The sequence below is a fragment of the Poecilia reticulata genome, chromosome 6 (genome assembly GCF_904066995.2).
Source record: "Poecilia reticulata chromosome 6, P_reticulata-male-v2, whole genome shotgun sequence".
Classification (NCBI taxonomy): Eukaryota; Metazoa; Chordata; class Actinopteri; order Cyprinodontiformes; family Poeciliidae; genus Poecilia; species Poecilia reticulata.
The window spans coordinates 16416836-16436939 of NC_088835.1; the positions used below are offsets into that span (position 1 = coordinate 16416836).

The 20104-nt window shown below is 41.4% G+C and overlaps 1 protein-coding gene across 1 annotated transcript; it reads left to right on the forward strand.

The window, feature by feature from the left end:
* The first annotated feature begins 1359 nt into the window (after positions 1-1359).
* Positions 1360-20053, forward strand: tmem86a (transmembrane protein 86A). Its single transcript, XM_008411543.3, has 3 exons — positions 1360-2047; positions 13061-13325; positions 14394-20053. The coding sequence occupies exons 1-3, from the start codon at positions 2027-2029 to the stop codon at positions 14819-14821; spliced, it is 714 nt and encodes a 237-aa protein (XP_008409765.1). The 5' UTR covers positions 1360-2026; the 3' UTR covers positions 14822-20053.
* Positions 20054-20104: the final 51 nt, after the last annotated feature.

A 20104-nucleotide genomic window follows, 5' to 3' on the forward strand; every position in this document is an offset into this window, starting at 1 on the left:
TATCAACCTAACATGGAAGATTTACAGGTAGCTTCATGTTGATATTTAGGTAACAGTTTGAAGCAAAAGGAGATTGGATTTAGTTCCATTATAGGGCCCATTTTATCTTAACCTCTGACCCCAGAAGTCAGATACAATCTCTTTGCTGATAATCTTTTCTCCATTAATCTTTTTGTGGAACACTTTGTAACTTTGCAAAAGAAGAGGGAAGTAAAGTGTATATTTAATAATAATAATATAATATCACTGTCAGGATGCCATAAAATAGGGTGCCAGGCACACATAGGGATGGCACTATGATGGTGTGGCATGGCTTTGACCTGAACATGGGTAGAAGGTTCATGTTTCAGCAGGAAAATAACCCTAAACATACAACTGGAACAATAGTGTAATTATCTCTAGATGAAACCATATTCATGTTAAAAATTGCCTTGTCAAAGTCCAGACCCAAATGCCAATGAAAATATGTGACGAGATGCAAAGTGATGACTTTACATATGACTGATCTTAAGTTTATGTAAAAAAAAAAACAGAAAAAAAAAGGAAGAAGCAAAAATGAATGCTTGTTGTAGAGCAAAGCCGTTAGAAACATACTCTAACTGATTAGTGGCATTGTCAAATCAAATCAAATTTTATATGTATAGCACATTTCAGCAGCAAGACATTTCAAAGTCATCCATCCATCCATTTTCTTCCGCTTATCCGGGGGGGCAGCAGCTTCAGCAGCTTTTCTCCCCAGCCACTTCTTCCAGCTCCTGCGGGGGAATTCCAAGGCGTTCCCAGGCCAGCCGAGAGACGTAGTCCCTCCAGCGTGTCCTGGGTCTTCCCCGAGGCCTCCTCCCGGTGGGACGTGCCCGGAACACCTCACCAGGGAGGCGTCCAGGAGGCATCCTTACCAGATGCCCGAGCCACCTCAACTGGCACCTCTCAACGTGGAGGAGCAGCGGCTCTACTCTGAGTCCCTCCCGGATGACCGAGCTTCTCACCCTATCTCTAAGGGAGAGCCCAGCCACCCTGCGGAGGAAACCCATTTCGGCCGCTTGTACCCGTGATCTCGTTCACGGGTACCATGACCCAAAGCTCATGACCATAGCATTTCAAAGTGCTTTACATAATTAAAATAAAAATAAAAACAGAGAATGAGAGAAATTTAGAAAAAGATTAAAAAAAGATAAAAACATTATTAAAAGTAAAGATAAAAACATTAAAAACATCGATCCACGTGAGGACTTGCCCTTATGGGGTCTCCTCGAACAGAGTTTTAGCAGAGCGACATCTTGCAAGGATTCTCAAACCTTACAAGGATTCTCAAACCTAAGACATTAAGACCCGCAATTTGTCATTATGGATGGATGGATGGATGGATGGATGGATGGATGGATGGATGGATGGATGGATGGATGGATGGATGGATGGATGGATGGATGGATGGATGGATGGATGGATAGATAGATAGATAGATAGATAGATAGATAGATAGATAGATAGATAGATAGATAGATAGATAGATAGATAGATAGATAGATAGATAGATAGATAGATAGATAGATAGATAGATAGATAGATAGATAGATAGATAGATAGATAGGATACGGGTTTGTCCATCTGAAATCTTTCCTTAATCCGACATAGCCCAGCATAGCTAAGGATTCTATTACAAGATCGACTATAAGCTCAGCCCCTGATGCCGAAAAGCTCCATTTCTGAAAATGTAAATAAAGGCCATCTGCTTCAATATGTAAACACCGCTCTGACTCCTCCTATCAGGACGTCTCTAACGACTGGACCCGCCCATTTTACCACCACTCTCTGCTCCTATTGGTCAAATTGGTAGGCCTGCCCACGTTAACGTGCTTCTGTTCCCTCCTTCCGGGATGTTGGACCGCCCACAGGATCGAGGACAAAAACAATCGGCATCCCTCTGACAGTGCTGCGCAAACAAGGAGATCCAAGCGAATAAAAAAGCGGTTTAGATATATTTAAACTGTTTTTGTCTTTCAATCGACACGACGGCTTCAGGGGAGAAATGGTGTCTCCGGTAACAGTGGTGAGTATCAGCGTCAAAACCGGCGTTTTAAACAGTCACGTACGGGTAAGAAAAGCGGCGTCAGTTTATTTTCCACAGTGTAACATCCTCTGTTTCAGGCACATTCAGCGCATGCTGCAGTTTAGGGAAGTCAGCGCATGTTTTCTGGATGATTATTTAATCGCTAATAATAATAATAGAAATGTAGTTTCTGCATGTGTTCTAGGAACACAATGCGGAAACTTTGTTTTTTTTTCTCTTCTCTCTCGCATCTGTTTCATTTGTCATTTGGCGCTGCAGCGGCTCTGTCAGTTTTGAGACGATTGCTCATATTTCAGAATGCACCTCCGACTAAAAAAAAAAAAAAGAAAAGAAAGAAAGCGCTTCATCATGTGACTCAGTCGAGCCTTTCTTTGCCTTATTTCCTTTCCCGTGTCCCTCAGTAAACGCATGCGCCAAGCAGTACCCGCATATGGCTTTCCTTCCATCTCCTTTGCTTTAGCACAGCTAAACGTCGACTCCTCCGCGGCGAAAATAACCCGGGAAATCGTTTTATTTTGACAAATAAACAACAACGAGACGCTCATGAATAACTTACGCGAACCCAGCCTCTCCTTTACTTTGAAAGAGCCTCTATGAAATGTCACCCCGTGTGGAGGGGCCTTGAAGAATGGTGTGGGGTGTCTTGGCCTGTGGTAATCCCCGATGTGTGAGGGGAGCCTGTGTTGAGGAATGTCTGCCATACACAGTAGTTGCCTGAGTGATAAGGATGCTGTGCAGGTCGGCAGTTTTCCCTATGAAAACTAGGAGCTGCAGCTCCATGAAAATGTTTCCCTTTAAAGGGAAACATTCTGTAAAATTTGAGGACTTTGCAACTACTAGTAAAAACTTTGCATGACTTAAGAGTAATAATTTTTTTTATATCCTTTTAACCTTGTATTAATTTCAATACTCTTAAGTAGTGCATCATTTTGATGTGGAAGGATAATGGTAAATAGTTTTTGTTGTTTTCTTGTTTACAAAAAAAAAAAAAAAACTAAATGCCTGGCATTCAGTACTCTGGGGAAGCATCGAACATCTAGAGACTAATTTTCCCAGAACTGTTCAAGAGTGCCTCTGAAAATCATTTTCAAATCTTCACACTGGATGAAGGTCAGGCCTGGGAATGCACTATTCTAACACAATAAGCTTTGATGTAAACCATCCTGTTTCAATTCTGGCTGTATATTTATAGTCATTGTGCTGTACGGTGAACTTCCGCCACAGTCCCAAGTCATAAGCAGCATAAGCCAGGTTTTTGTTTAGGATCACACTGTACTTTTGCTCCATCCATTTTCTCAAGGCTAACATTTCCTGCCCCTACTAATATTTCTTTTTTAAAATTTTGTCCCCTTTGACCACAAAGCCTTCAGTTTACCTTCAAACCATTTTGTCTCCACAAATTTATGTTGCATTGTGTTCTTTTGCCTTTATGATCATTTCTTCACTCAGTGTTCTCCTAAAGACATGCAAGGTTTTCACAATACAACAGGATTATGTGCTGATTGACCTCCGTGGGCCATTATGTGTTCTAGTTTTTACTTAGACATGTCAGAGTCTATATTTTTATTTCTAAGAAATATTCTCTGCCAAAAAAACTGAGTTATCTTCCTCTCACTTCATACGTATATATTGCTTTATTTGATCTAAATCACATAAAACCCTAACAGTATATACATTCACGTATGTGGCAAATTGGGGAAAAAACTCCAAGGGGAACTGGTACTTTTTGCAAAGCTTTGCATCTGTTAAGCTCTTAAAATAAAAAGTATCAAAGTCAAATGAAACATATGAAGGTGTTTATTGCCCCCATAAATGCCATCATTTGTATCATTTGTGTGCAAAGGAGCCTACATGTTTGCCCTTGTAGGCTGTCTCTAAACTAGGTTTTGATAAACACTGCCATGCTCGGCACCATCTGCCAAGCCAACTGTTGTGTGCTCATAAGGGAAGCCATCAAGTTTTTGTCCTTCTGCAGGTTGCATCAAATCAAACACAGTTTCACAGAAAAATATTTCCACCTCTGTCACCGAGAATTCTTTTTTTTTTTTTTGTAGGACCATCATTATCCGTTTGATCTAATTAGGTGATTTTCTAGACATCTTTAACATAAAAGAAATAAGTGTTTGTTGCATTAAAATGGTCTTTCTGAAAATGAGCATTGTCGTATGATTAAAATGCCAGCTGTGCCTGCTAGGTTCTTACTTGTATTACACTTGCCCTCTTCCAGATTGAGTATCTGAGTGTCTTTAAATATTTCTGTGTATCATGTTACCCACCCACAGTGGTTGGGTAGATGCCATCCTGGATGGATCTTATTCGGCACTTCAGAGCGTCTAGTTTGTGTTGGCTTCTATGATAGCTGCTTGTTTCTTCCTGGACTAAATTTTTCAGGCTACATTGCACCTCAGAGAAGTTACTCATGGACATAACAATTTGTCAACAACTTTCATTAGTGTGCTTAAGTTTTCTGTGTAGTGTTTATTTTTTTTAACCTGCATCGTTTGTTGTTTCATGCAGCCTTAGAAATACAACCTGCACATGTCTGGAAAATATGTCAAGAAAGAAGAGGATATGGATCTCAGTTATTGGATATTTTTACTTTGTGTGGACGTTCCACCTGGTTGATCACGCCACCAAAATATTCCATGACTTTCTTGTAACTGTCAAGCCAATCATTAACAGTGTTATGGTTCAACAGTCAACAGGGAGACAAGTGTTTGCCATGCAGATTAATATTTATTGACATCCCTGGTAATTACATATAACAGGCTTGTTACGGTCACTGACCTCTAGGGGCTCTCTTTTTTTGAGAGAGCTCTGTGTTTTTTGTTTCAGCTCTGCCTGATTGCTGCAGGTGAAGTGTGTTGGGGCTCGTCAGCCGCTATATATAAGCAGCAAGCTGGAGATGCCAGATCTCTCTCTCTCTCCTTTTGTTTGACCTGGGCCATGAGCTGTGACTCTGCTTGAGAGTTTTTTGTGTGTGTGGACCGACTTAAGTTTGCTGTGAGCACCTCTGAAACTTAACCAAGAAGGTGGAAGCTGGTAGGGGTTCTCTGCCATTTTTGTTGTAACCTGTTTTCTCCTGTTTTTGGTTAGTAAGGGAGTTTAGGTTTTGTATTTTCTTTTAGTTCTCTTTAGAAAGTGGTTGTTTTATTTTATAGTTGTAAGGGGGTGTTTTGTTTATTATTTTGGCCTTGGAGACCCTGAAGCTTAAAGCTCCCCTGTGTTTTTTTTTTCTCTCCTGTACTTGTTTTAGCAGACTTGTATAATAAATTATATTTTTGTTACTCATCAACTGTTCGGATTACTTTTTGTTTTATGTTAAAGCCCAGTGCCACAATTTACTTTAGGAATTCTAGGGTGGGGTTGTAACATAAGTGGGGGCTCGTCCGGGATTATTTTTGAACATGGCACAGTTTAATTTGGAAGAATTTTTGAGTAATCCTACTGTACAACAGTTTGATGTCTGTAGAAAAGATGATTTATATGAAATCGCTTCATACTTGGGTATCCATGTGTCTAAGTCTCTGCTCAAACGTGACTTAAAATCTCTTGTCTTTAGTAGCTTAGTTGAGAAAGGAGTACTCGCAGTGGATGTGGACAACATTTGACATTAGCAAAAATATTGCCCTGGTTCCACCATTCCGAGAGACGGAGGTGGAAGCCTATTTAATGCGTTTGAACGTATTGCTGTTGCCCTTCACTGGCCCACAGACGTTTGGTCCCTTTGTTGCAGTGCAAACTGAGTGGTAAAGCACAGGAAGTATGTGCAGCACTCACAATAGAAGACAGTCTTGTGTATAACAAAGTTAAAGCTGCCATACTCCGGGCATATGAGCTGGTACCTGAGGCATACAGCAACGTTCAGAGCCTTAAGAAAATCAACTGCACAAACATTTGTTGAATTTGCAAGAGAAAAAGGAATGCTATTTGACAGATGGTGCCAGGCAACTAAAGCTACTGACTTCAGTTTACTACGTGAGTTGGTATTGTTGGAGGAGTTCAAAAACTGCCTTCCAGATCGTACGGTGTTGTACCTGAATGAGCAAAAAGCTACTACCTTACAAGAGGCTGCTGTTCTGGCTGAAGAATTTGCCCTTACTCACAAAAATGTTTTTGTGTGTAAATCTGACCAACCTTCTCGTGACAAGACATGGAAAGATGTGCCACAATCTCAGGTTAAGAACGCTCCAACTTCCAAATCGGAGAGGCAATGCTTTTATTGTCATAAAATGGGGCACATTGTTTCTGACTGTTTGGCCCTGAAACGTAAACAGGCATCCCAGCCACCAAAACCAGCTAAAGGGGTTGGCCTAGTCAAAACCCTGAGATCCTCCCCAGATCTCTCAAACCTGAGTGAACCTGATGACTGTTTCAAGCCCTTCATTTTTGATGGTCTTGTCTCCCTAACAGGATTTCCAGAGGATGAGAAACCAGTGAGGATACTGAGGGACACTGGCGGTTCCCAGTCATTTATTCTGTCCAGCCTTCTGCCATTCAACGCTGACACCTCCTGTAATGCAAGTACAATAGTACAAGGAATTGGAATGGCGTATGTACCGGCACCTCTACATCATGTTTACCTAAAATCCAAGTTGGCCTCTGGATTCTTCAAAGTTGCGGTGAGAAACTCATTCCCTGTTCAGGGAGTTGAATTTATAATGGGAAATGATCTTGCTGGAGACAAGGTACTTCCTATTCCTGAGGTGGTGGATAATCCCAGTTGCATGATGGGTGAAGATGAGATGTTGAAGTCCCATCCTGATGTGTTTGCTGTCAGTGCTCTTACCAGGTCTCAAGCTCGCAAGCTGAAGGAAGTAAGCTTGGATGACTCTGTTCTTGGTTTTGCTTTGATGGAGGACAAGCTGCCAGCAGAGGACTTTTCAGAATCGGCGCCTTTCAAGGACAACTTCACTCCAAAGACTGAGGCTTTTCTCCCGCTTTCAATATCACGTGAGAGTTTGAGCCAAGATCAGAAAAGTGATAATGCTCACTAAATGTTTTGAAGGGGTGAGTGATTCAATAAATAGTGATAAAACCCATAAGTTTTATGTGGAGAATGGATTACTTATGAGAAAATGGATCTCAAGGCCTGCCTTGCAACAGCAGGGTATTGAGGAAGATTGGGGAGTAGTACAGCAAATTGTCATTCCTCAAGGTTATCGGGAACAAATACTGCAGTTGGCACATGACCACTCATGGTCGGGTCACTTGGGAATCACTAAAACCCATGACCGTATTCTACAACATTTCTTTTGGCCAGGCCTGAAGAAAGATGTTGCCAGGTTCTGTAGAACATGTAAAGTTTGCCAAATAGTGGGTAAACCTAATCAGAGGGTGCCACCTGTTCCCCTTAAGCCCATTCCTGCAGTTGGTGAGCCTTTTGAGCGTGTCCTGGTGGACTGTGTGGGTCCCCTGCCCAGAACAAAGGCTGGTAACCAGTTTCTCTTGACTGTCATGTGTGCTGCCACTCGTTTCCCTGAAGCCATTCCACTAAGAAAAATCACAGCGCCTACCATAACAAAAGCCCTTTTGAAGTTTTTTGCAACTTTTGGTCTGCCTAAAGTTATACAAACTGACCAAGGCAGCAACTTTCTGTCCAAAATTTTCCAGCAGACACTACAGTCTTTTGGCATTAAACACATTCCCTCTAGTCCTTACCATCCCCAGTCACAAGGCGCTCTAGAAAGATGGCATCAGACTATCAAGGCCATGATGCGCAAATATTGTCATGAAACGGACAAAAGCTGGGATGAAGGACTCCCTTTTCTGCTGTTTGCAGCCAGAGAGGCTAAACAGGAGTCTCTAGGTTTTAGCCCTGCTGAGCTGGTTTTTGGGCATAGTGTCAGAGGACCACTGAAGGTTCTGAAAGAACAACTCCTGTCTGCTGAGACGCAGCCGCAATCCAACATTCTTGAGTTTGTCACACAGTGTCGGGAACGTCTATATCATGCTTGTTCGATAGCAAGAGAGTCTTTGTCGGCTGCCCAAGGGAAAATGAAACATCTATATGACAAAAAGACTGCACAGCGATCGTTTGAACCAGGTGACAAAGTGCTCATGTTGGTGCCCACAACTGGGCCGTCTCTTTCAGCCCAGTTTGCTGGCCCATATGTGGTAAAAAGCAAAGTCAGTGACACAGACTACATTGTTCATACTCCTGATAGGAGGCGCCAAACGCGTCTGTGTCATATAAATATGTTGAAGTTGTTTCATTCCAGAGAAAATGATTGCAAGGACACGTGTGGTGAGAACTCTACAAAACCTGCATCAATTACTCTTGTGCTTGGAGATGTCCACCATGACGGTTTGAAAAAGTGTGAAGGCCACTGTGGTAGGTTTTCAAACTCTATCATTCTTGAGTCCTTGGATGCATATCTGTCCTATCTTCCCAGGGGTGAGAAGGAGGAGGTGAAAGGACTGATCCAGCTGTACAATGCGCTTTTTGGAGATGTGCCCTCTAAGACCTCAGTACTAGAGCATGACATTGACGTGGGTGATGCATCCCCCATTAAGCAGCATGCGTACCGCTGTCCCCCAGTCAAGAGGGAAATGATGAAAAAGGAGGTTCAGTATTTACTGGAAAATGGTTTGGCTAAGCAAAGTCATAGCTCCTGGAGTTCTCCATGTCTTCTGACACCAAAGTCAGATGGTTCTCAACGCTTCTGTACAGACTTTCGAAGAGTAAATGCCGTTACAGTCCCTGATTCGCATCCATTGCCTCGTATGGAAGACTGCATAGACAGTATTGGTGCAGCCACCTATATAACCAAATTAGATCTGCTCAAGGGGTACTGGCAAGTTCCCCTGACTGCCAGAGCTTCTGACATTTCAGCTTTTGTCACACCAGACTACTTCTTACAATATACAGTGATGGCATTTGGAATGCGAAATGCACCAGCTACTTTCCAGCGGCTGATGAACACTATTTTAGGAGACATTAAGAACTGTAATGTCTACCTGGATGACGTCGTAATCTATTCATCATCCTGGACTGATCATATTAACACCTTGAAAACTGTGTTTGCTCGTCTAGCTCAAGCCTCACTCACCTTGAACCTGGCAAAATGTGAGTTTGCCAAAGCAGTGGTGACCTACCTTGGAAAAGAAGTAGGCCATGGCCAGGTACGTCCAGTAAGTGCAAAGGTGGAGGCTATCCTAAGTTACCCTGCGCCCACGACCAGACGTGAGCTCCGGCGGTTCTTGGGTTTAGTTGGCTATTATAGGTGTTTCTGCAGGAACTTCTCAATGGTGGTGGCTCCTCTGACAAATCTGTGTAGTCCAAAGGAACCCTTTGTGTGGACTACTGAATGTCAACATGCATTTGACTGTGCAAAGTCCTTTTTATGCAGTGCTCCTGTATTGGCAGCTCCAGATTTCAACAAGCCCTTCAAATTGGAAGTGGATGCCAGCGCCACTGGGGCTGGAGCGGTGTTGCTCCAAGATGGACCAGATGAAATCAGTCATCCAGTTTCCTACTACTCAGCTAAGTTCAAATCTCATCAATTGAACTATTCCACAATCGAGAAAGAAACATTGGCCATGCTACTAGCTTTGCAGCATTTTGAAGTTTGTGTGTTCAACCAGTCCTGTTATAGTCTATACGGACCACAACCCCCTAGTCTTCCTGAATCGCATGTATAACCACAACCAGCGGTTAATGCGATGGGCTTTGTTGGCCCAAGAATATAACCTGGACATCAGGCATAAGAAAGGGTCTGAAAACATAATTGCTGATGTACTTTCCAGGATGTAAGGCTGCTTATCTCAATGCATTACAGATGTAACTTAAAGAGATGTCTTCATTTCATGAAGGATTTTATGGGGGAGGGTGTTACGGTCACTGACCTCTAGGGGCTCTCTTTTTTTGAGAGAGCTCTGTGTTTTTTGTTTCAGCTCTGCCTGATTGCTGCAGGTGAAGTGTGTTGGGGCTCGTCAGCCGCTATATATAAGCAGCAAGCTGGAGATGCCAGATCTCTCTCTCTCTCCTTTTGTTTGACCTGGGCCATGAGCTGTGACTCTGCTTGAGAGTTTTTTGTGTGTGTGGACCGACTTAAGTTTGCTGTGAGCACCTCTGAAACTTAACCAAGAAGGTGGAAGCTGGTAGGGGTTCTCTGCCATTTTTGTTGTAACCTGTTTTCTCCTGTTTTTGGTTAGTAAGGGAGTTTAGGTTTTGTATTTTCTTTTAGTTCTCTTTAGAAAGTGGTTGTTTTATTTTATAGTTGTAAGGGGGTGTTTTGTTTATTATTTTGGCCTTGGAGACCCTGAAGCTTAAAGCTCCCCTGTGTTTTTTTTTCTCTCCTGTACTTGTTTTAGCAGACTTGTATAATAAATTATATTTTTGTTACTCATCAACTGTTCGGATTACTTTTTGTTTTATGTTAAAGCCCAGTGCCACAATTTACTTTAGGAATTCTAGGGTGGGGTTGTAACAAGGCTTTAAAATAAATTAAGCTTTTCTTGCAGTTAATGTAGTCTCGTCATGTAGACATAGCTGTTGTCATTAGCACCTCTCTGTCTGCAGGGTTCGCACAGACAAACACACGTCTCATGGAAAGTAAAACTATAGATAGACAAACTTTGTGTCTCGATGAACTTTAAGTTACACGTTGAGACGGTATCAACAACATCAACAGTACTAAGCGAAATCTCTGAACAGAAAAGCGAGATCAGTGCCGAGAGAAATAATATAAATATATAAAATACTGCTTGTATTTTTAGCAAGCAGTAATTTTTCAGTTCGTCTCAGATATTCACATTCGTTCATTAAATCCAAATTACGATTAATTTTCCCTTAAAAAGTAAAAAAAAAAAAAGCAATGTTTTTGAAGGTTTTTTTTTTTTTTTAAATATCTTACCTCTCTTAACTATATTTTCACCCTTTTGACACCAAACACATACATTCGTATTTTATCTCGAGCAAAACAAATAAACAAAACAGTGCAACATGAATATGTTGTGGTTTTGCTGTGCAGACACATGATAAACATGGCGGTGATGTTGGCTAGTTTCCGTTCGGCTCCCTTTTGGCCTCGGTAGCCACAACATGGACTCTCACGCACAGTACGGCAAAGTTCATAACGCTGAGATGTGACTTAGCTCCTGTGACTATTGCTGCACCTGCTTTTCCTGGAATCTGATAATGTCTCAAATAAATACACAAGTGAGGTTCCAGGGTTCTTCTGTCTGCAAAATGGCAACTTCTGTAAATTTGAAGTTCAAAAAATAAATGTAAAAAACTGATAGGAAGAATTGTAATTTAGATATTTAAGGTTGATAATTCTTCTTCAAATATCATTGTTCATAATAAAAACTATTTAATGTGCATTTCAGCATAATTAAATAACTGGTATTAGCAGAGAATGGTACTTATTTAAAATAAGAATAAGAAATCCTAGATATGATCATTCACCTTTTATAGTCCAGAGAGATAAGAAAGCCTATTGCCACTTTAATAGGTACACCTTACTCTATCAGGTTGGACCTCTTTTTGTCTTCAGAACTTCCCTCATTCTTCATGGCATGGATTTAATTAGCTATCACCAATCTCCCTTTGAGTGTTTGTTCCATATTGACATGACTGTATAATTTCTTTGTAGGAGCCACAGGTTGCAGACCTGACTGGTGTAGCAGCATATTTTACAACCTGAGTTGAAGCATATAGAAAGGCTGGTGCCCGTGTAGCTGAAGTAATAAGCTTCATAAAAGCTTATTACTTATTACTTAATAAGTAATAAGCTTCATAAAAGCTTATTACTTCAGGAACCTTTAAGCTTCCTCGTCCTTCTTTTGCTTCAAAGAAGCTGAAGTAATAAATCGGCTTTTAGTTTTGAACTAAAACTCTGAAAAGATTGTGGGGTTTTTTCTATACATTTCTGTACAACATATATGCTTCCTTGTTATTCTTCTTAATTAAAGTGTCAGCTTCATGCTGGTTTCTCTAATTTTGCTCTAGCATGTTACGGTGTGTATCTGCTCCCTGTTGTTTTCCTGCTGGCTGCTGGATTTATCAGACACACCAGGGCGATCTCATATATTGTACCCCATCCTGTAGTGTAATTTAGTTCACTCTTGTATTGAGGTGTTGTGCAATCTATGTCTTCTCTTTCCTCCGGGAGAGTGGGCTGTATGACCGACAGTAACCCCTCATTCTCTCTCACCTTCTGTTCCCGTCTTCACCTCCTATTTCCCCCAGCTGCCATTTAAAAGCTGATAAACCTTCCTCACATATTGTACTCCCACCCCGAAAGACCTTTAAGCTTCCCGGTCCTTTTGTCATTCTTTTCCTTCACCTTTATTTGAACTCTTGCAGTTTTCCTTTTACAAATCAACATCTTTTGCCCTGCCGCTTGTCATTCATTTTTCACAAGCACTGTTCTCCCTTCTTTCCTATCTGTTTTTTTTTGCCTCACTTTTATCCTCCTTACTTCTGCTTCAGTGAACCCTCACTTAATTCCTTTTCCTCTCAACACGACTTTTCCACTTCGTGTTTGTCTGCTGCTCTGGCTTGAGAATAATTCCCAGAACATTCTATGGTCTGCGCTTTTTAATCCTGCTGGGCCTTTTTTCTTTTAACAGGAAAAACAATCTGACTGATAATGCATTAGGGAACTGGAACATGAGACTGAATATATTTCTTAAGAACTTCAGTGATGAAAGGAGAAGATAGAAAAACTTGTATGGCAAAAAAATAAAAAGAGAAAAGGTTACTAAGAGTCAATGGCATGTGGCTGTAGACTTTTGCATTTCCCCTTTAGGTTTGCATTTCCCCTTTAGCTCTTAGGCTAAGCAACAAGACATGTGCATGTCTAGTATGAATTATATGAAAACCAAACATGACTTTAGCACTTTCAACCCAACCCATGATACTTTAAAAAAAAAAAAGTTTTGACAAAAAATTTTACATTTCTGTACGTCATACTCAAAAAGACCAGGGCTGTTTTAACCACTAGAATACCTTCTGTTATAAATAAATGCTAAATCTCCTTCCAGGTGAAGAGCGAAGGTCCCAAACTGGTGCCGTTCTTCAAGGCAACCTGTGTTTACTTCGTCCTGTGGCTGCCCACCTCGAGCCCTTCCTGGTTCAGTGCCCTCATTAAATGTCTGCCCATCTTCTGCCTGTGGGTGTTTCTGCTGGCTCACGGATTCAGCTTCCTCGGTGCTCACTCCAGCGCCCGCAAGATTCTGGCTGGTCTCATCTTTTCAGCTCTGGGTGATGCCTTTCTCATCTGGCAGGAGCAGGGATACTTCGTCCATGGTGAGAAGAATAGCTGTCGTATATTTTTAACAGAGATGATACGGTGGCAAAGCAAACATGATTCCTTCCCCGGCAGCTAACTAGTGCTCTGTGAAACATTTGAAAAAAAAAAAAAGCTTTAAAGATCACTTTTAGAAAACCTTATGAAATGGGAGATCTTGGGGTCAACAAGACTATATATGTCTACATATATATGAAAACCAGTTTCAAAATTAGCCCATCATCACAAACATTAAGATGTTTAGACTTGGCTAAACTTCATTGGAACCTTTACTGGAAATATGTGCTTTGACCAGTTGAGATACTGGTCACAGTCATCAGACCTAAGTCCAGTAGAACACAAGTTAAGCGAGATAATGAGTGTATATAAGAAGACCCAGACTCGTGACACTGAAAATGAAGGTTGCCTGCAATATTAACAGACACACATACCAAAACCGTAAGGCTGGTCTTACTGGTTTGCCGCATTTTTGTCTTGATGATTAAAATCTCAGTTTGACAGTACAAGACGAGGAAACTGCTTTAAGGATTGCTAGAAGGAAAAATAACCCACATTGGGAACAGCAAAATATTTCTACCGAGATCTAACAGTGTTAGTGAGTAGTGGTGGTCCACTTTTATTTCCAGACCACAAGTAATCAACTCAGCATTAATGGAAAAGTGAAAGAAATTAAAGCATCCTTACATTTCAGAATCTGGCGAAGTTAAAATTTTCTTTTTGATTACCAACTATTGGTTGCTTTGCAAAAACCCACTACATCTGGGTTTATTTACTACATTTTCTTGTGTACCCAATAAAGTGAGTCATTCAATTGCATGATTAAAGGATGCAATCCAGCTGTGATTTTTTTTTTTTTTTTTAGCAAATATACACTGGCAATGAAGTCAAAACTGTGTGATCACATATGGATTTCATCAGCAACATTTTATAAAATATAGTGTTTGTAAAAAGCACACAACCTCCTGCCTCCCAGCCATTTCTGCTCAGAGTGTTTCTGAGTCAATCAAAACTGCAATTTTCTATCCTGTTGAAAGTGCTTCTTCTTCTGCTTCTTCTATGCCTTGCAGGTCTTCTCATGTTCGCCATCACACACATCCTTTATTCATCCGCCTTTGGGATGAAGCCAATAAACGTGCGCGCTGGCCTGGTGATCACTGCGGTGTCCGCCCTGTGCTACCTCCTGCTGTACCCCTACCTGTCCGGACCCTTCACCTACCTGGTGGCCGTCTACATCGCTCTGATTGGCTTCATGGGTTGGAGGGCCATCGCGGGCCTGCAGCTCACCAACGACCTCTGGACCTGGACCAAGCTGTCGGCCTGCCTGGGCGCCGTGCTCTTCATGGTCTCCGACCTCACCATCGCCGTCAACAAGTTCTGCTTCCCCGTGCCCCACTCCCGAGCCATCATCATGGCCACCTACTACGCCGCCCAGATGCTCATAGCTCTGTCCGCCGTCGAGTGCCAGGACGCTGAGGTTTCCCGGAAGAGGACGTGAGGTGACGCGGTCTCCAGGAAACACGAGGCTGGGGAGATGGCTCCACCTCCGGCCTTGAGTGATCATGGACGCACCTCACTGCCAGATCTCAAACCCCCAGCCTTCATTGTGGTGTGGCGCTCCCACACAATTGTTATCATGGCAACTGATCCACTACACGACGATCTCCCTGCAATCCCACTAGTACGGTAGTCTCATATGTATCTCTTTATGAAGAAGATACCGTAGTATTACTCTAGCCTCTCTGGAGTGCAATCAAACCTTAAAAAAATGCTGTGTCTCACCCAAGTTATTAAGAAGGCAAGTGTAGAATTAATATCCTTCTATAGAACGCATTAATTTACTTGCAGCTAGGTTGATTCAAGGGGAGCAAGTTCCTGGGCACCTTCAAGTAGTGTGTATGAGAGAGCGGTTTTCTGCGAGTGTGTGTTTGCAGTTTTGTGATTGATTTACACTGTTACCTCACTGTCCATACAGTGCTTTTGACGCACAGTCTCCGTACAGATACAACGCCACACATTTGTACTTTGAGTGGTCCATTAAGACAATTTACCGGTGCATTTCTTGTTTTTGCTTTAGTTATGCAAATTCTTCCAAAAGGGATATTTTTTATACAAATCATTGCCCTTATCTGAGGCTCTAGGTTCCCCTTCACTAAGGGTGCTAATCTTGGAGCTAAGGGCATGTACATACTTATTTAATTAATCATCTGCAGTCCCTTTCATTTCATTCGTAACAACCTCTCTTCTTTTTTGTTAAATATGCTCTTTGCACTCCGACTGAGTCTGCTTAAATGAATAGAATATTTTTTTTCTTCCTTTAAGACCCCATCGAATAACTAGATAAAAAAAAGATGACTAGTAGATGTTGTTTTTCGAAGCTTGATCCTTCAGTTTTAGGATCTAATTGGTCCTGCAGGTGCAACATGTTTCACCGTACATGCATCACCTGTCGAGGTTGCACCTTCAACAGCGCCCACACCTGACACTAACACATCGTGCTGGTTTAGTTATTAGGGAGGTTCCTTGGGGGTCTTGTTGTCTGACTCAATCAGCTGACCCGTGCTGCTAATGGCCGTGTTATGAAAACAGAAAAAGAAAGGGCTTTGTCGCCGGCCGGACTCATTTCGTTGATAAACTCTGCCGGCAGAGTCTGCAACCATGAAGGCATTCACTCACTCGGAACGACACGCACACACAGATTTACGCAACGCGGTAAACAAAAAAAGAGCGGGTCGGCTTGGCAGACACAGGGAGACAAGAGAAAGCGTCTTGTCGTGCGAGGGAACAGTTATCCCATTATTCCAGACTCTTCCTTAGCACAGGAAATCTCTGAAAAATCCTCGACGAGACTAATTGTAGTTTTTCTTCCCCTTCATCCCCACTGTTGTTTCTTTTAAGTTATCTTATTTTGAAGTGTCTTACTGAACCAACTCTACATTTTTGCACGCCTTTTAGAGTGTAAGTGTTTTCGTCTTAACTGTTGTGAGGAAGTCAGACCCAGCTCAAATACTGCGACCCGACAGATGAAGCAGACACACTGGGTATGTTCAAGTATTCGTATAAAGACTCCTAACTCTTTTTTTTTTTACTCACTCCTCTTTCTAACTGCAGCTGTATTATATAAGTCACTGAAACTGTCGGTTTTAATTACTTTTGGCTGAACAGATCCAAACTCTGAACTTTACTGTTTCTGTTGCTGGACGTGCTTTGCTTTACCAGGCAGCGCCTTGGTATTACTATCTTGAAATTTTCCACATTTGCGATCACGAGTCTTGGATAGATTTTGTGTGACAAAGAAGGACATATCTATGTCATAAAAGTCTTCTGGTGTATTTCTCTACCAGCTTTCTCTCCCAACGTCTATTTGTCTTACAACTGATGTAAGATGTTTTCTTCCAGAATTATCTTGAATTTAACTCCATCCATCACCCCGTCCATCAGCAATTTAATTTAAGTTAATTTCCTTGAGAAACAAACAAAGTATTTTTGATTTAACCGAATTTCATCTTTTGGGATCTTAACCAATAGTTGCCCTGTCAGCAGATTCTCTCACCTGGGCTGTTAGCATTTCAGAAGTCCTGAAAAGAAGTTTTGACTGAACTAATGAGGGATCACATTTTGTCCTGTAGGAATATGCTTTAGGAACTGATAGGATTACAAAGGCTGACATGGAATAACCTGTGTGTTGAATGTTTGCACTATAAACTGGCATGGAAAATGATTGCTCCTCGTTCTGGGTCAATGACCCACAGAGCTGCCAGCATCGCCAAAAACACACACACACACATCAAAATGCGTTTACATCACATGAGCCACCTTGACAAGATCTGCAGAAAGACCACGGTGTCATGCCTGACCAAGGAAAACACCAGTTCCCAGCAGCCTTTTTTGATCACTTCTTTATCAGACAGTTCCTCAATCTCCTTTCGCCGTGTCAGTGCGTTCGTCAGCACTATCTTTCTGCTTTGTCCACCGATCTCTTTCCCTGCTCTGCACATATATGAGCGCCAGTCTTGTGTTCCTTGTTTTAATTAATCCTCCCGGCATTGCAGAGTTCTTGCACAGAGTTTTCCACTCTGATAAAAATAAACCTTTGCGCTTAGAAGCTATCAGAGGTCTACTAGAAGACGTGCATTAGTCTGCCTGCTGCGTCCTAAGAAGACGGAGTAAGTGGAGTGAATAAAGAAGTGAAGTAGAGAAGATGGATAACACGGATGATTCTAGCATACAGTCTCGAGTTGAACCAAGAGGGGGCTGGTAATATTAAGCCAGGCAGGCTTATTTATCCTCAGTGTGTGGGCAATTTATGTAAGCAGTGCTCCTTTATACGGAGCCAGAAAAAGCTGTCTGACTTTTGTTCCTTCTTCTGGAATGGTCCCACGCCAGAGGCACGATTCACTGAAGTATTGCTAAAATATTCTTGAGGAAGCTTATGTCTTTTGAGACAAGTATTTTTTAGAGAGTGGTGTATGGTCATGTTTAAGTTGTCTTTTTTTAAAAATATTTTCCATTGATTAATCAAATGCGTTGCAAAAGTATTAGAACCTCTTGAACCTTTTGACATTTGTCTTAACAGCCATAAATCTCAGTATGTTTTGATGGGATTTTTAAGGTGTTTGACAGACAGGAAGCTGTGCTGTTGTGATTTAGTTGAAAAAGGAAACAGGATTTTATGACATGCTTACAAATAATCGGAAAATTGTGCCGTCAGCATCTATTCAGCCCCCATCGAGTCAATATTTTGCTGCAGGTTATTTGGGCGGGTATGTATGAAGAAAGAATTAACCTCCTACAGGGCCTCCAATTTGCCCCGAAGATTTTCATTTTCTTCCCATATATCTTCCTGTCCATTCAGATTCTCTGCAGCAAACCATCCCCACAGCATAATGCTGCCACCACCATGTTTCATGGTGGGTCCAGAGTGTTAGCATTTTTCTCACTGAGCTGTGGATCTCTGCAGCTCATCCAGAGGTATCACAGACCTCTGGAATGAAGAAAATCATTCTAGTTAATTCTTTCCTTGCTCTTGGCTGCCACATTTTGCAAGTTTGGAGATACTCATTTGTATTGCCTTGTTGCTGAAAATGTGCTATATAAATAAAATTACCTTTACCTTTACTCATTTAACTTAAAGCCTGCTTTAGATTTCTCCACATCTTTATCCCTGACCTGTCCAGTCTGTTTCTTGATCGTCTAGATCTTCACTAATGTTTTCTGACAGACTTGTCTCTGAGACCTTCAGATGCAAGATCACTTTTCTAACAACATGACCTTTGAAGGCAGCTAATTGGAATGGATTTTATATTAGGGCGAAAGGGGCCAAATGCGTATGCTTACCACACTTTTCATATTTTTTTTGTGGGATCAAAATTTAGAAAACCATTTATGATTCACCTTCACAGAATCATAACTCACTTTGTTTTGATCTATAACATATAATCTGAATAAAATACTCTGGTTTCTTGTTGCAACATGAAACGTAATTTTTTTTTTTATCAAGATAATAAATCTTCTGCAAGGCAACTGTTTATTTGATTGAGGCAGACATAACAAGAAACTGTTTATAGTACTGGGTCTAACGTTTCAAACACCCTTTTGTCTCCGGCTCAGCGTTGCATATGGCCGTCCTTCGCCCTGGGGATGTTATTGCTGAGCGGCATTTCACTTGGAATAAGGTGAGCCGCTGAAATATGACACACAGCGGGAAGAGTCTCCCCCCATCCATCAGGTTAGCTCCCATCCTGTTGCCCCACAGGTGGCAGACCAGCAGGCGCATCACTTTACCCGGCTCTGTCAACAACGCTGTTGTTCTGAGCTTTTCATGCACAGACAAAAGGAGACCTGGGAGAGTCGGAACGCTCTTGGCCTGAGTTAAGCTGGAACCAATTGCTGTTGTATTATAAAAAAAAAATGTGTGTGTTTTGAAAAATGCTATCCCTCTGAGTTTCTATTTTTCGTTCGTCTGTGTTTTTAACTAATTTTCTTGTAGTTTTTACTTTGAAACATTTGCTGTTAATACACTGTGCTCATGACCATCGGCAGGTGACAGTCAATACAATGAGCTGGAACGTTTTTTTTGTCTTTGCTCCTGCATGACAGATTGAATATATTCTCCATGGGATTGAAGCACTAAACACCCAGAGGTTTTCTGATGATGATAGTTCTCCAGCATCAGTACAAGTTTATGAGAAGTATGTAAATTGCCACCTTCTCTTTGTATTCAAGCTGCTGTGTGCTGCACTTTTTTGTATCCAGGTTAAGGCCAGTCAGTCTTTAAAACATGATCTTAAAACAGACTTTTTTTTGTACATTATCAATTGAAAGTATAGTCTACATTTTTTTTCTTTTGCTGGAAAGCAACAAAAAAAAGAAAAGTAATTTTAAAAGAAGATTCCTTTCCTTTGAAGTGTTATCAACCCTGATGTGTGCAACTTTCTTTAAAGTATTATCCTTTCAGTTCCAGGAAGTGAGAACCTGAAATATACATTTTGCCATTTGTTTTTGTGTAAAACAATGTTCATTTCCACAAACACACAAAAATAGTTGTTAAAGCCAATAAACATGCATCATTTCTTACAGTTTACTTATTGTCCTGGATTTTCACTTTGAGATTGATTTTTTTTTTCCCCTTCATGACTGTGGATATAATATAATTTGTTTGCTGTTGTGAAACTCTGCAATGAATGTGAATATCTGTTGGAGAAATAAATGCAATTGCAATGCAACTTCAGCATAATGTCGTTTGGGCTTTGTTCTTTCCTGGAAACGAGAGGTTCTGCGT